This window comes from Apteryx rowi, unplaced genomic scaffold, assembly GCF_003343035.1.
Source record: "Apteryx rowi isolate R43461 unplaced genomic scaffold, aptRow1 scaffold_37, whole genome shotgun sequence".
Classification (NCBI taxonomy): domain Eukaryota; kingdom Metazoa; phylum Chordata; class Aves; order Apterygiformes; family Apterygidae; genus Apteryx; species Apteryx rowi.
The window spans coordinates 4,088,402-4,110,954 of NW_020450196.1; the positions used below are offsets into that span (position 1 = coordinate 4,088,402).

Below are 22,553 nucleotides of genomic sequence, written 5' to 3' on the forward strand. Positions count from 1 at the left end.
AAGTATCATGAAATTTCTATCTCTGTGTGATCTGTCAGCAAATATCTTGGCAAGCCAGTATGGGAAAGGCTAATGGATAATAGCTAATTCCTAATGAATGCTGCTAACACTGAAAAGCCATAGCTAGGTATGTAAATTTGAGAGCAGGGAGAATTGTAGTGCAAAATGACACAAGAGCATGGAATTAATGAAGGATACCAAGATGTAAAACAGTACAAAGCTTCAGCCCAGCAGGTGTTTCAAAAGCAGATCTTTCGGAGGTACTCGCAAAACATGTCAGTGCACTGGCCACATTGTGAATTTTCAAAGAAAGCTTTAGCATTTAGTTATGCAAGCTGGGCTTTTAGGTCAGCAGCCCTGCAATTCTTCAGTCTCCTCTGATGTAGGAAATTTGGTCTCAGCTTTGCCAACTCAACAGTTTATCACTGACTGTAAAACAGTCAAATTGTACTTTTCTAGTTTCATAAGCAATTACACAACATGGCTCTTCTCTAAGCCAACTAGTGTTATCAAATATAGCTACACTTCTGCGGCTCTGAGTTGGCAGCAGCTCTAATCTAGGAGCTCCTTCCTGCTATGTCTCCACTCCAGCTGGCACACTGAGTTGTTCTGTGAAATACCAGGCTACAAAAATCTAAGTCCTGCAAGTTCCTCTAAACAGATATGCAACAGAACAAGAAAATAAAATTCCCTTCTTATCCTCCTCTCTCTCTTTTTTTTTTTAAACACTCTCATTCCTTTACAAGGCCTATCTTCAACACTATCTAATATTAGAATTATACTTAACTAATAGAGGCTACCAAAAAATTAGGACGCAAGCCCTTGTACACATGTATCCTGGGTACAACAGCAGTCCTTGTATCAAACTATGTTTTGAATTGCAACTACAGGGCAAAAAGGAGATAGCTACCTGACAGACCTGGTTGCATTGACAAACTGAAGGATTGCTGGTTAGAGCCCTGGCACTCGCGTGGGAGCTTTGCGAGAGTTATGGGCTCCCTAACTTGCTGCATAACTACCTGAGAGTTACAGCTCCACAGTGACTCAGCTGCCCAAAGAGCGATTCCTATAGTGCTCCCATTCCCACTAGATACATAATACCATTATGTTAGGTTTAAATATAAAGGCGCACAATACTACCCACCTATGGCATTAGCATATTCTAAGACTGAGCTTTAAATAGTAAACAAAGAAGAAAAGCATGTGACCTTTCAGTATCCAATGTTTCCACAAAAAGAGTTCTTTAAAATGCCTGAAAGCTCGTCTTCACACACCAAAATAACAACAACAACAATAACAATAAATGTTCTCATTTACATTAGCTGCTGACATTTATAAATTATGCATGATTTAAAATTTATTAACGGTTACTCCAGTAGCTTTACAAATATCTTTACCAAGCTATCTCCAAAGTATCAACATTAAGCAACCACCTAAATGGTTCACACAGCAGCTTTCTATGTGGTGTCTGAATGTCTGCTGGAAATTTTCATGAAAAAATATTCTGCCCCAATCAAAAATACCCAAACCAAACATCATACAGGCTACACAGTTTTCTACAGGACATGAAACAACAGCTGTTCCCAAAAATCTTTGTACATGAAAGTTCAGTCTTCAAAGAATAAACACTCAGTTTTCTTCCGCATCAAAATGCAAACTAAGAGCTACAACATAAAACATACAAGCAACGAATGTAGTCAAAATCTGAAAGTAGCTTTCATACCACCAACAAGAACTATTTTGTTCAATGATAGCGGATAGACAACTTGCACAGCTACTCAAAACATTACAAACTGAAGTCTAAAATAAAGGTCCAGCACTGCTTCATTGTCTGTTAACAAAACAGTTGTAGAAGCCTAACAAAAACTCTGTCAGGACAAAAACAATAAATGAATGTGAAGTATGCTGTTACTATCCTGCAAAGGTCTGTTAACGGAATTACAAAGTGTCTTCTAAAAGGCAACAATAATAAGTACCAATAACTTCATTTCTCCTCTCTGAAGATCTACTCACATTCCTCTTACGATACTCAACTTGGTACATCCAAAAATTCTCCATCTCAATTTTGGCCTTGTTTGATTCTAACTAACGTGCAACTCGCTCCACCGGAGAATCTCTCACTGCTGATGTGCCATGGGGTTTAGTGACAGAGCTCGTAATCAGAGAGGCAAGAGCATCGTGTTGCACCTAACCTATCCAGGTCAACCCACCTGGCTACTCAATACCCCGTGTAGACAAACACAACTGATACTAAAACACCTTCAAATACAACCATCTGCACTTGCTTAAGGAAAGCACTGCCGTTTTCCTGTTTTTAGCAGCAGTGTATCATAAAACCATATAATCTAGTGGGTCACACTGTCACGTGCAAGGCTGGGACAGAGAGGATGAAATCAACAAATATTTAAGCAAAACCAGATTTACTCAAGCCAAAGTCCATTATTTACATGGAAACAATTCCAATCCTTAGGCTTCTGGGCAGAGAAGTGACAAGGGGTTATTCTGTCCATCAGCTCAGCAGAGACAAGCGGATGAAGCTTTTGAATTGATTTGATTTCTGTGACAAAAAGTCTTCTGAGAGGCACCCATATACCTTAGGCACAGGTCAAAGTTTTGTGAAAGTTTCAGGTCAAGTACTAGTCAGATCCACGATTTCACAAGCAAGGCCCAGTACAGCACAGCAATGGCAGTAAATCTGTAAAGGTTTTAGTTTGAATTTCCTTCAAAGTGCCCCAGTATTTATGTTGTTAGAAGCGTATGAAAAACATCCTGAAAAGTTCAGGTGCTTTCTGAACAGCACCACATTCAATTAACTGCTTTGTAGTCTCATTTACATTCTAGCATTAAACCATCTTTCCTTCTTTCAGGAGGAGAGAGAGGAAAGAAAGTGCACCTGTATTCACAGCTAAGGTTTTAAGCAAGCAATCCATCATTCTTGTCCCCTTTCAGGGCTTGATCCAAAGTCTGCTTCATGGAGGTCAATAGTAGTCAGTCCGTCAACTTAACAGATGCTGGGCTAGAAGAAACTCATTTTCGTGTCATTTCCAAATAAGCAGTATGATATGCATACTCTCTGCTCACCTTCAGAAGGACACAAAACAAATTCTGTCTGATGAAGGTAATTACATGATGATATTAATGTAAACCTTGGCTTTTCTCAACCATCCTCTCATCTGCTTCTTTAACTCAAAGAATGATACCAAAAATCAGATTATCACATCTTGGGAGTATGAACTTTCTTTCACATTTCCTGAAAGAATCCAGTAGAAAATTTCAAGACTCCAGTAGAAAAAGTAGCTCTTTGAGCACTAAAAGCTATGTGAATTCAAGTCCATAACATGTGGACCACAAGTCAGTGACCTGTGACACCTGTGCACATTTATGATAGGTATTTCAAGTCAAATCTTTGTCTACTGTCATAATCCAAGCATGGGAAATGAAAGTACCAAGAAAGTACCAAGAAAGAAATGTGGTTTTACTTATTTTTGTGCTTAATGTAGAACAGCTAGCTCACTTCAAAAAAAAAAAAAAATTCACATATCAAACATGAAAAAATTCTTTCTCTTGGGAATTTTCTAGTACAGGATAAAATGAGGTTTATAAACAGAAYTGTTATACAGAAATACATAAATCTCTCTATACAAACAACCTACCTTCTGCTCTTACTTACCACTAACTAGACTGACTGCTCTCTGGCAGAAGTTAAAGTCTGTTTGCCAAAGCTGCCAATAATGTTGTTGCAGAATGTCTGCTGTGATTTGAACAGCTGGCATTCTGTTCACTAAAAACTACAGTGAGACTAATAGCGTATGTTCATAGCTGTTAGATGGTGAAAGTTAAAAGTTGCATCAAGTTAAACATGGTGTTAAAAATGGAGGTTTTGAAAAAATAAAACAACCCTCAATAATATTATGCACACACACGCATATGGCACTATCTATGGAATTTAATTTATAATTGTGACACAAGGACAGCATTCAAGCTTGTCTTGTATTTAAAACTGTGGTGTAACTGTGCTTGTGTTCATACTCAGTTCATCTATTTCCTGGATGGTCCAGGCACTCCCCAGCTGGTGTCTGCACAGTTGAGACAGGGACTGACTTGAGACAAGGTGATTGACTGAACTCCTACCCACTTCACAAGAAAGCATTTGACTAGCTGTTGTAGGGAGTCTCCATGCAGGATTTTTGGGCAGTCCCCAGAGATTCCTGCAGGCAGCTCTTACTGCACCTTTGGCCAACGGACAAACACCAGTGGTTGCTTCAGGGTGCCGACTGCCATCCTGGGTAGACTTGGGGGTCCCARTGGCTCCCCCAGGCAGTTCCTGCTGCAAAAATGACCAAACTGTACACAGATAAGATACCTGAAAATAGTCAGTAGAAACTATTCCTGCAGATGCAGATAAGGTCATGTACGACCGTCTTTTGTACACAGTTAAGAGTGCTGGGATATGTTTTGTATGTAGCTTAAGGTATTCTACAACAATGGATCACACACGTGCTACAGTGGTCATGTAGGACCAGTCCTCTGTAAGACCAGAGAACAGCAGCAGTTTGGAGAGCCTCCCCTGAACCAGCTGAAGATGTTGCTGGAAGGACCTGCCACCACCTGGACAGTGACTGACCACCTTGTTTGAGAGATCTGATTGTCCACACAAGTGTTGTGCTATGCAAAAGCTCTGAATAAATTAGCATTTTTAAAACAAACACTTTGTTACAGGAGTGTCTGCACAACAACACTGAGTTGTAATCCTTCAGCAAAATTCACTGAAGTTATGAAAACAGAGATTCTGACCTAAGACATACATGTCCTCTGCCAAAGTCTTTGGAGAAAGATCCCCACTTGTTACTATTCACATTACTAAATCTCAATTACAAAATAAAAAATATACCAAAGAATATACATGAGTTTAGATTTGACCCATAAGAGTCTGAGCAAATGAATAAATAAATGTAACCGAGCCTGTTACAACATGGCCCTTAATTTTGCCAGTTTCCAAAAGTGTCCCTTTGGCCACAGAAGTCTGAAGCAGCAATCATGAAATACCCCAGTGACATGTGGTTTGAGCTGATAACTTCTCTTTGAATAAAATCTGGGGTTCCACAGACTCCAACTGTCCATGAGATCTCACACGCACACACACGCACACACATGAAGTGGGTAGGATCTGTCCAGCCACATGCACGCTGGATGGATGGCTGCCAGCACAGCAGGATTCCTGGAAATCGGTCCAGTGCTAGCTGTTTCTCTCAAGTATGAACTTCCTTCACTGTACTTTCACTTGAACTTGTAGTTTGATTTCAAATGCAGCACTTCATGTGCCAGTCTGAAAAAAATTAGTGCAGAGCTCACCGGTGTTTCCAACAAATTTCAAAACTGCAACAAGAGCTGTTCTAGTTTTCAACAGCACAGAAAAATCATGCAAAATTGCTTTCATCTTTCAATAAATTATTTAAAATACAATGAAAACAAAACAATTCAAGTGGTTGTGAATCCAATCTTCACTATAATTTAAATATCTGTAACTCTTCTGGGGACTGTTTTTGTCTTCAAACAAGTTACTTGGTAAATATATCCTTTCTCCTGTGTGGTTGACAAATCTGCAGAAAGCTTTTTGCCCTAGTGATTAATATATATATATTTTTTATAAACTTGTTTGCCATATACTTTTAAGACTGTGCATTAACACAGATGACAGAAAGATGACCTGTATTCTGTGTGTTCAATCAGCAATTTTAAAACCTCTGCTTAGAAAAAGAAAACAATAACCTATTAATAGAAGCTCATCTTTATTTCACTTCTTCTCTTTCTCTTCCCCCCCACCTTAGTTCATCTATTACTGAAACCTGCTTAATTATTTAAAACAGACTTATCTATTGCCTTATTAATAATAAATTACTCCTGCTGTGGAAAAAGTGAAACAAATTCATCTCTGTGAAGATACTCCAGTTCTGGAGTTATTAGAACTGAGAAAACTGCAACTGAGAACTTAAAGGCTGAAATAAAATATATGTAACCCAAAARGATAGAGAAGCAAAACACTGCAGGTCAGTTCCCTTCCACCTGAAAGGCTTGTCTTCAGCAATCAGTTTCTGCTTCACAAATCCAAGCCATCCATGTATGTGGTTTAGCTTTATATTAATTATTATTCTAATACTTCACTGTCACAAGTGTCTGCAGAGGAAGAGAGACTGTGGACATCAGTGACAGGGCTCTGCAGAACAGAAGTCTTGGGACACAGGAACAAAATATGTCCTGCAGGGTCAACACCTGGCTTTCAGATCCACAAACTTTTTAATAGGTGATCTAGTTTGGAGGGCAATATTCTCCATTCCTAGAACTAAGTATCATGACCTTATTTTGAGGCCTGCATTATTTTCTCTTTATTATGGCAAGAATGAAGTAGGCTGCCTGTCTCTCTTCTCTGGTCAACAGAGGAAAGAAATGCTCTTTAAATCCTGGCCAAAAAAATAAGCTTAAGCTTTTGTGCTTTACAGTGCTTTTCTCAGCAGGTCTCTCTATTTCCACATCTAAAAAAGCCACTATTCTCAAAGCACTGTGATCTTTTACAGATGCTGTTTAGACCTTTCATACAATTTATACACCAGAACATTTCACCATATTGAGATACCCACCACACAAAACCTGTTCTCCTTTCCAGTAACACACATTCATCCTTAAGTCCAGATTCACTGCAATGTCCTCTATTTAGACCTGTAAACACCTCTATTTCTGTGCTTGGCTAGGCACATTCACAATAGGTTGTTTCTGATGGAGAATCTGCCAGGGAAGGTTGATGGGCAAGAGCTACCTAAATGGGACCAGGGCCTTTCCTTCCCGGGAGATAACTGTGAGCATCTAGAAGAACAGCCTTTCCTACAAGGTATCCTGAAGGTGTATGTACCAGAAGCTCCATGCTGGTCTCCAGCTGCAAACATTGCTCAGCAGGATGTGAGCAGAATCTCTCCAGTTTCACGCTCAGAATACATAATCTAACTGCAGCCCCACAGCCTTTTCCAGCAAGAGTCAGTTTCCTCTTGTCACAGTGCTAGCAGCTGTGCAACTCTCACTGGCATTGTATTCAGAAAAGATTTCTGAGAAATAGATTTTGGAAATATATATCAAATGCTTGTATCTCGCTTGAGTGAGAAACCTCAAAAAAACCCACAAAACAAAAAACAACAAAAAAAATCAACTGCATTTATTCCAAGGACACTGACAGCATCTTTCAGCTTTTATCAAATACACCTGCCCCATAAACTAGATGTCCAGAAAATTCAGAGCCTTTCTCACTCCAGTGAAAATATGCATCACTAAGTAAGACTGCACAAGGCACATGACACCATATACTCTACATCGTTAAATATTAACAGGTACTTGGGTACACTATTTATTTATTCACACAAGTCTGTTACCTACCTTCTACATCAGAGGACTTTACTACAGTGGAATTATTCACGGGATGCTGGCAATACTCTTTTTATACACCTACAAAACATTGCTTTTGGGGAGAAATACATAGGAATGATTGAAATTTATATGTAGATTAAACTGTGAATAAACTTGGAAACAGGGCTTCTTAAATACAAATGGACTTTTACTCAACTGATCTGTATCTTTCTTACTTTCACACTTGTTGTGTAAATCTTTGCAAATAATCCCTAACTAGACCCTACTGCAGGTTGGCTGTTTTGACTGTTAGCTTCTCAGACTTCTTGCTGGATCCTTCACATCGGTCTTCCACCAAACATCCTATTTTTAATCTATCAAGCAAATGCTCAGCACTAAGGAATGACAATCACTTTCTCATGAAAAAAGGCAAAAGAGAAATTGTCATATTTAATGACTCTCAACTGCAAATCATTCTTCTGACTCCCTGGTTTCATCATTCTCTTTTGGAGAGCTCCTAGCTAAATAAAAAGTGACTGCTATTTAGATCTGAAGAGGTCTTACCAGTTTCAGTATCATATGATTAGCAACACAAAATGATTATAAATATTTCCAAGTACTACTTCTAAAAGCAAAATGGTTTTGTTAAAAAACAATGTGGGAATAATTTTCAAGATAGACCTGGAAAAATACTAAAGATAATAAAAGCACCCAATTTGCATCACTCATATACAACTCCTTGATACTTCTTGGGGAGGAAGAGGGTGTATGCTGGAAGGTAGAACAATGTCTCTCAATCTAATTCTTTCTTGTTTCAATATCAATGTTAAAAACTAGACTGAATTACATCTCTGGCATATACTGATTACGCTGAAAAAGCTCTTGTCTGAGATCCTGGGTTTTTTTTTTTTTTGAAGAGAGAAAGAGGAAAAACATGTATACTGAAAAATAAGCTTCAACTATATTTTTATTCTAATTGATCCCTCAGGATGACTTAATCAACACAATCCAATTTTATCCAATTTACCGCTAAGCAATTCTAGGAATGCTCTGTTACAGAAACTAGTGTGTTCAGACCTGTATAAGTTGATATCTGAATTAAAGATCCCAGGAATGCAAATACAAACCTCATCTTCAATGAAAAAGAGAAACTTTCCCAATTCCAAATTCCATATTTTATTCTTCTACAACATATGCTCACCTTAATCTGTCACACACCTTCTAGACTATTTGCTTAACTTTGTTTTCTCCTTCTGAGAATGTAGATTGCCCGTACATCTACAACCACCATTTAACTTTGCACTGAGCTATGCTTATTGTCATTATACATCACTATTTCAATTACTGCTAGCACCAAAAATCTCCGTCAAGCTTCTGTACGACAGGCCATGAAAAATGCTCAATGAGAAAGGAACTTTTCGGTGCAAAATCAAAAACTCAGTGTACTTGTACAATGTACTGTACTACCAGCACATCTCAGAAAGTAAAATTCTGCAAGGTGCAGTGAGGTTTTGGAGAGTAGCTGGAGCACTTTCATGAAGGACTCAGTGCTCCAAGGATCCCCAACCTAATGTTGCTTCAGCATTACTGGTACTAAGTGTTTTGAGCAGCAAGAACTATTCTTTGATTCTCCTGAAGACAGCACTTAGAAGCACAGAAAATATGGTGGCTAAAATTTACAACAAGAAACAGAGTAACATGATCCATATTTGAACAATAAGAGGGAATTAACACTGTTGAAAATTAAATTTGAAAAGAAGTTACATTAAAAATAACTTTTCTTCTACAGAGTGGGCAGGTTGCTTCAGCCTGACTTGACTGACAATCAATTTTGTAACAGGCTTGTTTTCTAAAATATTTGAGGGAATAATTTTTGAAATATAATTTTTTCAATATAGTTTCAATGAGACTATTAAGAAACTAAAACCAGAACATACTCATCACTAGGCGTTTCTAACAGTTTTCAAGGAAAAATAATCTGGAAGCCACTTGTCTAGGCTAGCTTGCATGTTTTTTCAGCAATTCAAACACCATGCTCCAAAATCTCTTCACATTTGTAAAATACCAGCCTCCTTAGTTTTGAATATAGATGAAAAAGAAGAAGCAAGTCATAGGTCTACACTGCATGTGATCTTTTTTCATCATCTGAATTTGCTTTGCCGAGACTGAGGTATTTTGGATAGTTCTGATAGGTGCCTAGAAGGTTACAATAACTCAGTTTGAAAGGCTAAACAATACTCAAACTTCTATCATTCAGTGTTCTTCCAAAAAAACAAAGGTCACCAAAAATGTTGCACAGCAATAAAGAAGATGGAACAGATGTTTACAGTGCAGTTATCCTTGAAGTAACAGGATGGATCCATATTAGAGATGATTTTGGCCCACTAAATTTAGCTTACCAGATCTTTTCACATCAGGCATAAATTTAATATAGTTAAAAGTTGCTTATGAGTTTATTGTATTAGGGATAAAGAAAAGCCATAAAATTTCAAGTAGAGATTACTATGACAGGCCAACAGTGACAGCTAGAATGACAAACTGAACTGATTCTGATCCAAGTTAAGCCTCATGTCAAGAGAATTTAAGAAATGCTAATACTGTAAATCTCTGGGCAATGACCTTCAATGCTTAGGTCACAGGAGAGAGAATACATTTTACAGCGATATTATATTAGGGTTCATAGAACATCTTTAGAGCCTGTGAGTGAAAAAAAAAAAGAATCTTTTTTTCTGGAATCTGAATCTGTGATACAATCTTTATAGAAATCATAAATAATATTGACAGGTTTTTAACAGAAACTGTTATCTGACAGAAAACGAAACTTAGAATTAACAGGAACACAGAAGGCTAGATAATAGACAAATTGTTTGGTAGTTATTCTAACTGTGCAGTGGCTGTTAGAAAAAATTGTAACAGCATTCGTTTCAGAAAAAATGTCAACACTTTTGTGAATCTGATTGCTGTATAATGTAACTGAGTTCATCAGTGTCTCATAAAGGAAAACTTGTCCCACTGATAGTGCGTGTTTAGTTCTTGCATACCTTCTAGAGTACGAATTTAAAATGTGCTAAGCACTACTTACTTTACCGTGGACTGAATCACAGATCAAGCACAAAACCCACCCTCCTGCACGTCAATCTGTGTCACGATTAGAGCAACAGGGCAGACACAACCTGAGAGACGAAAGCTCTGCATACTCACATCTCCATCTAGTGGCCTCTGGTCATCACAGTCCCTGGTTGGGCTGATGTCCTGCCTCATCACCCAGATAGGCTCCTTCGGTTCATCAGGGGTATAAGGAGATCGGATGGTCCTTGTCTTCACTTCCTCAATAGCCTCTTTAATGTCCTTGATGGCCAAGGAAATCGCATCTCTCTTTTCCTTGCTGTACCTCTGTATGGACTCTCCCGAGTTGGACGTGACTCGAGAACCAGCAGGAAGCTGGCCATCGCTTTCATGCTCAGCAAGAGCATGAGCATGCTCCAAACTCTGCTCTGCCTCTGGCATGTCTTCAGCCGCCTTGTCCAAACTCTGGGAGCTCATGCTTTGCTTCACCTCTGCCACAATCTGATCAATGTCCTCCTCTTGCTCATAACTATCCATTCTTGGGTAGGGTGCAAACTCTGCCTCCTTCTCGGGGCTGTCAGACTCTCCATCAGACCGTTCATCATAATGGTGAAGGCGGGCACCGAGTGCTTCCTTGCGGTAATTGTCTGCCTCCTCCCTTTCCTGTTCATAGAGCCGGAGCCCATCCCTCGCATCAAGCTCTGGTGTGTCTCCAATCTCCTCATACACGTGCTCCTGCAGTCCGTAATCAGCATAAGGCTCAGCATATTGCTCATCCTCCCCTCGGTGGAAGAGCCGATGCGTGTAGACATAACCCGAGTAGGCTGCGTTCATGGCTTCCTCGTGCTCAATGGATTGGAAATGTAAGTGGTTGGGCAGCGTTCGGTTATGAATGGCCTCGCCATGCTCAGCCTCAGCATTCTCCGTGTACTCCTCAGACTCTGGCCTATACTGCACCGCATACGCGCTCTCATCCTCATTTTCCTGAACTCTGTCTGTATCATAACTGTCCTCCACAGTGGCTATGACATCCCCTTCGGCAGTATCTGTGTGATTGTGGAAACCACTCTCAGTGCTGGCCGACCGAGCTAGCATCCCTTCCTCCTCCTGCCCAGACTGGCCCCCTTGGCTGCTGTCTGTGTGTCTCAGGTAGCGAGTTGCATACCGTTGCTCCTCTTCCACCTCTGAGTGCTCCAGGTCAGCCTCCACTGACTCATTCACTGCTCCGTTTGCTGGCTCTTCACTTACCTCCCCCTCAGGCGGTCCAACCAAATGGTTCATGGCAAGTACTGGTGGGTAGGCCACTTATTCTATTGACATTTTGTCTATCACAGCTGGAATGAGAGAAACAAACAAACAAAAACCCCCTGAAGTTACTCTTAAAAAAAGTAGAGTGGATGAACAGAAGCAACAACAGGCACTCTTCCTGCCCCAGCAGACAAACTTTTAACTTCATGAGCTATGAAGTCAGAGGACAGTTAGCACAGCAACATGACCTTCCATGCTCATGATCTCCACCAGCACCAACCACCCACAATCCCCTTCACAATTTTATGGACAAATTCTCTGTGGAAGAACCATCTCAGACCAGATCCTGGGGAAGCACCTGACAGCAAGATCCAATATCCTTAATGGGATACATCTAGGCTGATGCCTATGATACTCATAGGCTGACTCCTGCACCAAATGTCTTCCCTAGAATATTGAATAGGCATTACTAATATTCATAAGCGTGACCCCTGCCACTGTGAGAAGAGCAAGACATTTTGGCCTTACTGAGTTTGAGAAAATGAGAAAATTCAGTTTCCTTTTCTTCAGCTAAAGAAAGTATTTGAATGAGAATCCTTCAGTGACAAGGTAATGTCTCTTCCAACAAAGATCTCCAAGAAATCAGGAAAGAATGGACGGAATATATGTATGTATATGTGTGCTATAAGTACCCAACCAAACATCCCAACCCTCAAATCAGATGACAACCATATTATTTAAGGAAACAAGAACAACAGTATCAGAGAGCTTCGATCTTAAGAACAGATTAAACAAAAAGAATAGTGAAGAAATAATACATAACAGGCCTTTGAAAAATCCATTCCACGTAAGATTCCTTGTTTCCATTGAAGTCAGTTGTAAAATTTCCACTGCTTTGCCCAGAGATGGAATTAGGCCAAAACTGAGCATTGTCTAAAAATTCTGCCTTATAACTGTTGCACTCAAAGCAGCCCTTGACTGTCACCTAAGTATCATTGGTCACTCCCAGAGAAAGGGTATTACCAGCAGAAAGAAGGGAAGTTCCACACAACCACAGGATGATGGCAAATTTTCTGAAATCTTTATAATGTGTATACTGCCACACCTTTAACTGAATGATGTTAAGTTTGAACAGAAGGCAAATTTCAACTGCATGAAGGCTATCTATACCTCAATTCAAAAAAGCTATCAAATGCCACAATATTTACTACCGCCAGAGTTAAGACAACATCTGAAAACATGTGATCCAATTTTGGAAGTCATAACACAAGATCAATTACAACACACTAGCTAGCATACAAAAGACACAGCATTGCTGACATGTACAGCTATGAGAAAAAAATTAGAGAGAGATACAGACCAGTTAAAATATTGCTACAGAGCACCTGAAGGCCCCTAACATTTTGCAAAACAAAAGTTTCCACAGTAAAACTGTTTCACTTGTGAAACTGCCCTCATCTGAAGAACAACCTTAGGTTAATTTCAAACACTGGTATCTTGAAAATGTCAAGGTAATGTGCTTTGGGGGGAAGAGAAGAAAAATGTTTTACTTAAAGGCTTTCACTGAAAAAGTTCCTCTTCTGTTTGCCCCTTTCCCAGTAATTTCAATTTAATTTCATTTCTTATTTCAATTTTGCTGAAGAATAATATATGGAAATATATGGAAAACGTTCTTTCAAATTTTAATTGTCAATGATGAAGAGAAATTCGCTTATAAAACTGTGGATCTGAAGAAATGCCCTTAGGTCACCTCAGCCCCAATAACTTTCTGTGAAAAGTAAGATTCCGAGTTAAATACATGCATTTGACTATTTAAAACTGGTCCTTAGGACAATATTTTAAAAGGACTGCCTATTAAGGTGGGGGGGTTAGAAGCACTTTTCTTACATGGTAGCTGGAAGACTACTGAAAAACAAAACTTTATTCTCTCAACACCGTTTCCCTCAAGTAGACACAAGGTCTTTCTGATTATTCTCACCAGGCCTTCAAAAAGCACCTAATCTAAAGCAAGCAAACAAAAATCGATACACTACACAAAAGGCCATAGGCAGAAGAGAATATAAGCAACAGAGGTCACCTGACCCCGGAAATAAAGACATAGCACCCATCTGAAAGATGTAATACTGTCATATTAATTACCCAGAACTGCAGCTGTGCTCCAGTAATCAAACACATACAGGAAAGTGCTTTTTAAGCACTCCTGGCTTTGTACTCAGGACTTGATGGATGAGTCTGTCTCCAAAATAGACAAATCAGAGGTTGATTACTAGTGCAACTAGCTCTGCGCTAAAGGTTAAACTATCTTCATGGCAGTAAAGAAAAAAAATAAGTATCTCCAAATATTTTTCAGGCAATAGGAAAAAAAAACAGTTTGAAGTTTGAGGATTTTTTCTCTGCTGCTTTATATTAAAGAAAAAATTTTCAAATAAAGCCCTTTTAACACAACCAAAGGGCACGCTTTCATTCTGGAGGAAGACCACTGCATGACAATCATGACACCAAATAACATAAGAAAAGGTAAAAATGAGAGTGTTCAGACTCAAATTTTGTTTTGTTTGTTGTTTCATTTCCAAGTCCAGATTTATAACCCTTTACTTTCTTGTACATGCAGGCAGAAATGAAGCATTTTTTAAATTCCAAATAGGTCTTTTAAACAAATGTCTTACATGAGCACAATGCACCATATTTCTATGGTCCTACTCTGATTGTCCGAAATAAAAGATTGCACTCTCAATAGGCTCACATACAGTTACCATCTTAAAACAAGCTCTGTGCCATAGGCAACATTTTCGTTAATCTTTTCATTTGTAAGAAGTCTGTTTACCCTAATTTTGCAGAGCTTTTATAAGAGAAATAAGTTAGTAAGCCAGTGGAGCATGGAAACAAAAATGGTTTTATCTTCCCTAAAAAGCAGTTAGCTATTCTTTGGACATATTTACCCGTAACTCCAAGTCACATTGCACCTGCAGAGTGAATTTGCAAAGGTGTCACACCCCCAGCGCAGGTCGCTTGGCAGAGCTACCGATGAAATTTCACAAAGCACCCACACTTTGCCAGACTCCAGCACTGCACCAGCATTTCACTTGACTTATACACATACACTTATTTTTAAAAGGCTTATGTTCACAGCTTTCCTTTCAGAAAAACAAAATATTCTTCTTTTAGCAAACATATATCTCTTGAGATGCACCTTTAAATTCCTTTTTTCTCTTTAAAAAGAGACCCTCTGGCACACAATGGCTAAGAATTTTACAGCATATGCAATGCCTCCTTAGACCGAATCCCCCCTTCTACTGCTTCAGACAGTTCTCTCTTTTTTGAATTGAATTTATCTGTCTGATTACTTTCATTTCTGTGTGATAAGTAAGTTCACTCAAAATAGCTTTAAACAAAAAAAAATTGTGAAAATACATATGTTTCTTGCTAGTCAGTGAAAACAGCACCTGGAAAGAGACATTAAATCCCCTGTCCCCCTTCCCATTGTTTCATACTGATGAGGCTGAGCAACTATGAACCTTAATATTATTATAATTGTAGAGCAGAAAAGTTGCACACACAAAATTTCTATGCAGATGAGTTTTCTACAAGAGCTTGTGGAAGCCCTGTATCCCTGTAAAATCTTAAACATGTTAAACACATTAGTTTAAACACTGTAATTTCCTTTCAATATTTGCTGCAAAGTCTTTTACTCCAGTTCTGTTCTTCCTAAATAACCACACAAGTTTCCATTTCTGAGTCTAACATCTGTTTCTGAGCTTAGCAAGTTTAAAACATACAATACTTGGTGTTCAGGAGAAAAGTCTTTTTGTTCTAGCCATCAATAGCTAGACGACTCAAATTCTGTGTAGGAAAATTTTTATGTTTCTGTAGACTTTGATACAATGATATATAAAGTGAGGAATGTAAAGCGGGAAAAAAAAGAAAAATATATTAGCAAAAACATAACACAGCAGATTATTCAGGGAAGAAAGACACACAGACACAGAATAAAAGAGATTTACAAAGTTACATATAAAAAAATAATGTCAAGAGTGTACAACACTTCAAGATAATGACAAATAATGTCATTTTTAAATACAGCACGATTGCCTTAGGTCTTAATAACTACAGCATTTGGTAGCACATGTATTTTTCATTTTAGTCAATAGATTAAACTTTTTTTGAGAAAAAAACATTAAAAAGCAATTTTCAACTAGTCACAATGCCATAATCAAAACCATTTTCAGCACAGTATTCATAATTTTTGAATATTTTCCTTAATTTACGTTATTTAATCCTATCTTCAGTTTTGTATCTCCAGGTGTTTCAAATCAGCTGTTAAGCTGTTCAAAGGACTGTAGAAGTATCTCCTGATTTCCAAGCTCCTTCCCCTCAAAAAAGTTTAAGTACCTAAGAAAGGTTATCTCTTGCTCAAAACCAGGCACTGAAAAAAAAAATCCTTCCAAACATCAACTATTTCACTAATAGACCAAAGGCTGAAGAAACAAAATTTGAAACTTTAACTACAGGACTTGCTCATGTTACCACCTCTAAGCAGAGGCACTTACACAGCATGTATAAGCCTAAGCATAGGCTTGTTACCCACATACCTTAAGTCTAGGTCAACAAATGAACAGGTCACCAGCACTTATGAAGGATGGGGAGGTTGAACACAGTATTTCTCTCTCCTGACGTGTCTACTAATGATAATAAGGTATGTATATTTCCAAAAGGGGCTAGCTTCTTCTACTAACTTCAGGTGTCTTTTCTAACCACAACTAGCCTAAAACACTATACAAAGTCCTAAAAAAAAGTAAGGAAATACGGTCACTAAAAAGGAGCTGTATACTGGCCCATGCGTACCACATCACCACGCTCGTGGCAACAAAAAGAAGGTGTTGTGCCTAGGAACACAATTACAGCTGGGCAGAGATCAAGCACCGTGGCACAGGGCTCAGTGGCTTACCATCCAGGTTTCCCCACACTGAATGCCTTGAAAAAGTCCGGTTTTGGCCAGAAGAGAGGAAAAGGACCAATGAAGAGAGATTTTAGGACCAATGATACACTGAGCTGCTCTGTCAGGATCTTCAAGGGGTTTAAGTCTGAGACAGAAAAATGAACAAAACCTACTAACTCTCAGGCAGGCAAAAAGAGATCTATGGTTTAAATAGATAATTATAAATTGTCCCATATGTAATACTGTAAATATTAGCTTATTAACTCCAGAGATCTACATGGAACAATAAGGAACTGAATATACTAACCACATCGAAATGAAAGTGAATTGGATTAAGCTCCAATGTGTGCATAAGTGACTCAAAGGCAAATCACGTGACAGATTTCATTTTTCCACTGTTTCTAAATCTCCTTTGCCTCTAACCAAGCTACAAAATTCCGTGGTGGAAAGTGTAATGCTACTAACATGCATCAACAGCAAACTTCCTAAGACCTATTATCTCAGACTAACCCTCAGCTGCCAGAATTAATTTGAATATCTACTTCCAATCCAAAAATTACTGTTTATATCGACTCCTAAAAATCTCTTTTAATTTGAGTCAACACAGTGACTAAAAGAATCTGGACAAGCCAGACAACTCTTCTGTGGAGTCTGGAAATGTCATAATTTCCTGGATAACAGATAACAGGATCCCAGGACCCAGGACCACACCATGTTTTTGCCCAACAGCATTTTGTCTCTCAGTTTTTTAAATCTACATATCTATTTTTTTGAACTTTTTTTGACAATGCAATCTCACCTTTAATTTAAGTCTTCAAAAACATATTTTTACTTCATCTACTGCAGCACATAAACTGGTGAAACAAAGTCTGTTTTAAAAAAATGACAATTTATCTGAGAAATGTCTCTACCATTTGCATAAGAATTGAAAAGTATTTTAGGTGGAAAAAAATAAAGATATTTACAAATGTAACACATTATTAAAACAGAAATTATTTACTGCCCATGAAATTCACCCGTACCACTTTTTAATATGGATTTAAAACAGATAAAGGCAGCATTTTGCAAGTCTTGAATTCACAAGACAAAATTTAGAAAAGTAATAATTACTAAAAAATTCATAATTATTAAATTGAACACCTGAAAAAAATTCAGCTTCCAGTTCCATTGGACCTGAGCACTTTCAAAAGCTGACATGTAACCAGTGTGCGATCAATGATGAGGCCAATGTAACAGATGAAGGATAAAAAAAATCCAACTCCATCATTTCCTGCCCATTGCTGCCCCCATGCAAAGAAAGAGGAGCTGAGATAACCCTGCACCTCTYATAAAAGAACCCCAAATTTTTGATAGTAATAAACAGATACAGGATTACCAGAGTTACCTCTCCATAAACATCTCCCCTCTGAAGTCCCAATTCCCCTCTTATTCAAAATTAAACTTTAAACTTGAGCAAACAACACTCTTCAGGGCTCTTCAGACCGATCCTGCCAACGCTGGTGGGCGAAGGAGACCAGGGCAAGGAGGCTGTGGGCTCCCGGACGCCCCAGGGGCACCAGGCCCCTTCCCAGCACATCCTATCGTTAAAGTCCTGCCCACGCTGGAAACTAACTCACACCGGGGGTATCTGAGGCCATCCATCTGCTGCCAGAGGAAGGGTGACTGACGGTATTACCCAAATAGGAGATGTGGACCAAAAGTAGTCGAGAAAAGTCATTACAAGAATCCACCTCTGGACCTGCAGAGGCAACCTCTGCAGATAAGTTTAACAATGGATTACATACACCAGATCCAAGACGATTAAGAAAAAAAACCCCAAATCTGCAAATTCCAAATTGTAAGTTGTTGAGGGAATAAATGTGTCCAGTCTGACCAAACAGCATGGTTATAGTTTAAGCATCATAAATAAAACTATTACAACTGCTAATCTATGAAAAATTGTCTTTTTAAAAAAAAACAAAAAACCCCACTCTGGTTTGATTCCCTGGTAGGTTACTGCTGATTTTATTTCTGAATGTGTTATGGATTGAATCTTCAATTAGCTGCCAGATAATCTACAGTTTTGATTATCAGAATTGCTGTTCCGGGATTTAAATCACTGTTATTAATAAAATCTGCTTCCAAAGAAAATAAGTTAAAATAGAATATAAGCAGTGTCAAAGCACAACAACATTTAAGATCAGTATTATAATGTGAGACTAGCCTCAACCTTTATCAGAGATGCAATTACTAAAAATGAATCTGTACTGAATCTGACCATATGGTTGTTTGTGATTTACCATGCTTTCTCCTCTGTGTAAAAAGGAAAGAGCAGAACTGTCTCAGAGAGCACAGAGGAAAATGCTGACTCTCCAGCGATGAATGCTGAATGCAGATGATGTTATCTTTTCACTAGTGGCATTTTTATAATAACGAAAACTACATATTTTTCTCCATTTACATAAAGAAGGATTAAACTACCCTAAAAATAAAACCAAACCAACAAGTCTAAGACCCTTTTCCATCTCCTTTCAGGTGACATTAATAGTGCAATACAGAACAAGAACGGTGGACAGAGATTTAAAAAGAAATGAACCAGTAAATTTCAGGCCATGGAAAAATAGCCTCATGATGAGTAAGAGTTCCTCAGGCTTCACTCACAGAGACAGCAAGAGCTAAGAGGCCCAAGAGGCCCTTAGTTTTTCTCCTCTGCCTACAAATAGAAACTTCATCCAACCCTCCTGATCCCATGCCTCCTGTGGTTGAGACAACCATACTCGGCTGTATTCTTGCTTGGTGTTGCACACCACGCAGCTACTACTTTTTGATATAACTGAAGCAGATGATGTATCAGCCAAGAATCAAGACCCAAAACACTCTGCAGTCCACTAAAACTTTTGAGTCACTTAGTCCTCCTGATTTAACATCCTGAGATGATGCCATGAGGGGAAAATGGACAGTAGAGAGGAAAGCCTAGCCAATTACTCTGCTAGATTAATTGGGTTCTTTCAGCTGAGAGAAGCAAGTTGCACAATGCTCTTGAGAAAAGACTGTTTCAAAGCAAAAAAAAAAAAAAAAAAGGCTAGGGTAGTAGAAAAACATGCATATGCAGGATTAAGAAAGCCTCTAGGACAACTAAGCAATAAAGTTTTTACTTCTTAAAGGCATCTGTAGCAATTCTAGTAGTTACCAAGAGAAATGAGCAACACCTGTTCATCTAAGAGCCTCCTGCTTCCTATCCACTGGAAGGCAAGAGCACAGGAACAGCCCAGCAAAAAGATACAGAAAAAGTGCTGAAACTCCAGCAACTTTGCAGTTAGATTCTGAATCATATGTTCAGTAAAAAGATTTGTTCTGAGGCACTCATTACTCAAGAACTTCGAGCTAAGAGGATACACCCTCATGGGAAGTCACCAGCACTCAGACAACATGCAAAGAAGAGACCTGATTCTCCTTTGACTCATTCTGTTTCAAAAATGCAAAGGAGCTATACCTGAATTACTCTGGAAAAGCCAGTGTTACAGATGAAATTATTAAAACCACTAAGTTTTAGAAAACACCATCAACAAAACACACTCAAATCCTAGTTGAAAACAAGAGCCCTTTTCTCAATTGCTGCTTCAATTTCAATTGTCTGCACTTTGCTTTTCTTGGCAAGGACATTTCCTAGAAAAGTTTGAAAAGGGCAGTATATAAGGTGTGAAGGTGTTAATTGGATCAGGGCAGGATGAGGAGGACGGGGGAGATGTGTTAAGTATAAAATTCCAAAGTATTTGATTATGTCGTGTATATTAGCTCTTTACCATCCCCTTCCCACCCTTCAAAACAACTGAATTAACACTTTCTAGCTGCCATATCTGAAGCTCCTTTCAAGGACTTGACATACGCCTTGATTACATTATTGAGAAGCATATTTTAAATATTAGGCAGTTTGTCTCTCCTTTCTCAGTGATGATAAGCATCAGAGCCAAACCCGCTTCCATCCACAGAAATAAATACATAAGCAAGTGAATATAAGAGCTGTGGGCTTTCAAAACCTCGTGGAGAAACACTGAAAGACTGTACTGAAGCCTTCCAGGCTACTTATGCAGCCTACTAACAAAGAGATTTTATTTACTAGTATAATCACAGCTAAAAACAAAACCCAATTTACCAAAAAAATAAACAGAAAAGAATCCTACTGACTTCAAGCTTCAGTATTCCTGGATACTGCTAAATGCTGCTAAAGAAATACTTGAGCTTGTATCTATATATCTTTTATTCTCAGAAAAAAAAATTACAAGAAACAAAAAACAGAACAAAACAACAGATGCAAAGGAGGAGGAAGCAGAAAAAAAGATAGATGCAGGTTACAGGAGATTAAGCTTAACTTTATTCTCCCTCCTACACACAGAGCTTTCTCCTCTGCTGCATTTTCTGTTATCATTTTAGTCCTCACTGTGATTTTTACATCTCATATCCACCCATCAAGTTCTAATAGCATCTGCAGATCCTTTTGATTTTTCTGTTTCAAGGACAAGCTGCTCATTCAGTCCACATTAAAAAAAAAAAAAAAAAAAAAGGCAACCCAAAGCTGCACAGACCACCTCATAAATTCCCAAAGGCTTGAATGGAAACTAACCCGCCACCTCCACTTCCCTCACAAATTTGCGGCGGCACCACAGCGCTGCGCGAGGCAGCCCCGCTGCTGCCCGCTCCGCGGCCCCACGGAGGCCCATCAGGCAGGCCGCGCCCGCAGCACCCCGCGCCCGCAGCCCCTGCGGACCCGCCCGCAGCGCAGCCCGCTCCCCACGCGACGGCGTGGCGGCGCCGCAGCGCGGGCCGGCGGCACTGCCCCTCCCCCGCGCCCCCGAGCGGGACCCAGCGGGGCTGCTGGCCGCGCAGCACGCAACGCAGGGTCCTCCCACATGTCTCTCGGAAGCTGCGGAGTAAGGCTGGGCGGCGGGCGGCAGGATGCCCCTTGACAGCCACAGGTTCACATCATTAAGAAAGAACCCAAAACAAAAAACAATAATAATAAAAAAAAATCTGTTGCTGCATGTTAACCGGGTCACGCACTATTGCCACAGGCAGCCAGGTCAAGAAGATTAAAGACAGATGCACGCTGTCAAAAACATAAAGCATTCCAGACACGTGCCAGCCTCCACTGCCTAAGAAAACAAACTTATAAGAACACATTGACATATGAACGAGTTCAGAAAAAAAAACAAAGAAAAAGGAGAGGAGTCACTCGAATGTACTCTTCACATCCCTACACAACATTTGCAGCTAAAACCTCAATGCAAACCAGTCAAGTCAAACACGGACAACAGTAAAAAAGAATTCAGTGTAACAGCATTTAGACATGCAGTCATAAAGGAAACAACACAAATAAAAGATTTCCTAAACACACACAGGGAAGCAGACTTTTTTTTTTTTTTAATTGTTTCCCCCTGTATTTTTGTCCCCCTCCCAAGTAAAACTTACAAAAATGTGAGACATCTGAAAAGTACATTTTTTCTTCTCTTTTTAAGTATCAATATTTAACTTTTACTATGAGAATACACTCAACTGAAAACATTATGTGTTCGTAACCTTACCAAATCTTTTTGCATTATAAACACATCCAAGTAGTACACTTACAGCAGAGAAAAGCAGCAGCTAAAATGGTTAGTTGCACAGTAAAATGCATTTCACATGGGTAAATTTACTGGAAGAACAGTTCAATCCTGAAATATTTTAATACTTAAAATAATTATAATATTTAGGTATTCATCTACCAACTTTTTCTCCCTTTTGCTTGTAGACAGTTTCAGAGTCAACAGCTTCTTTACTTATCTCCAGAAATTATTTTCAAGGCAATGTACTTTGAAGACATTCACGACATTTCCTCTCCACGAACTGAAAGTCCTTATTATTTTGCCTTATGTTCCATAAAGAGAAAAATAAGATGCCT

General features: G+C 38.9%; 1 protein-coding gene across 2 annotated transcripts in view; it reads right to left on the reverse strand.

The window, feature by feature from the left end:
• Positions 1-22,553, reverse strand: part of APBA1 (amyloid beta precursor protein binding family A member 1) — a 97,524-nt gene that overhangs the window by 30,836 nt on the left and 44,135 nt on the right. For both annotated transcript variants that reach the window (XM_026073558.1, XM_026073557.1), the window contains exon 2: positions 10,591-11,789. In XM_026073558.1, coding sequence (XP_025929343.1) covers positions 10,591-11,736 — 1,146 coding nt within the window. In that variant the 5' untranslated portion in view covers positions 11,737-11,789. The remainder of the gene's footprint in view (positions 1-10,590; positions 11,790-22,553) is intronic.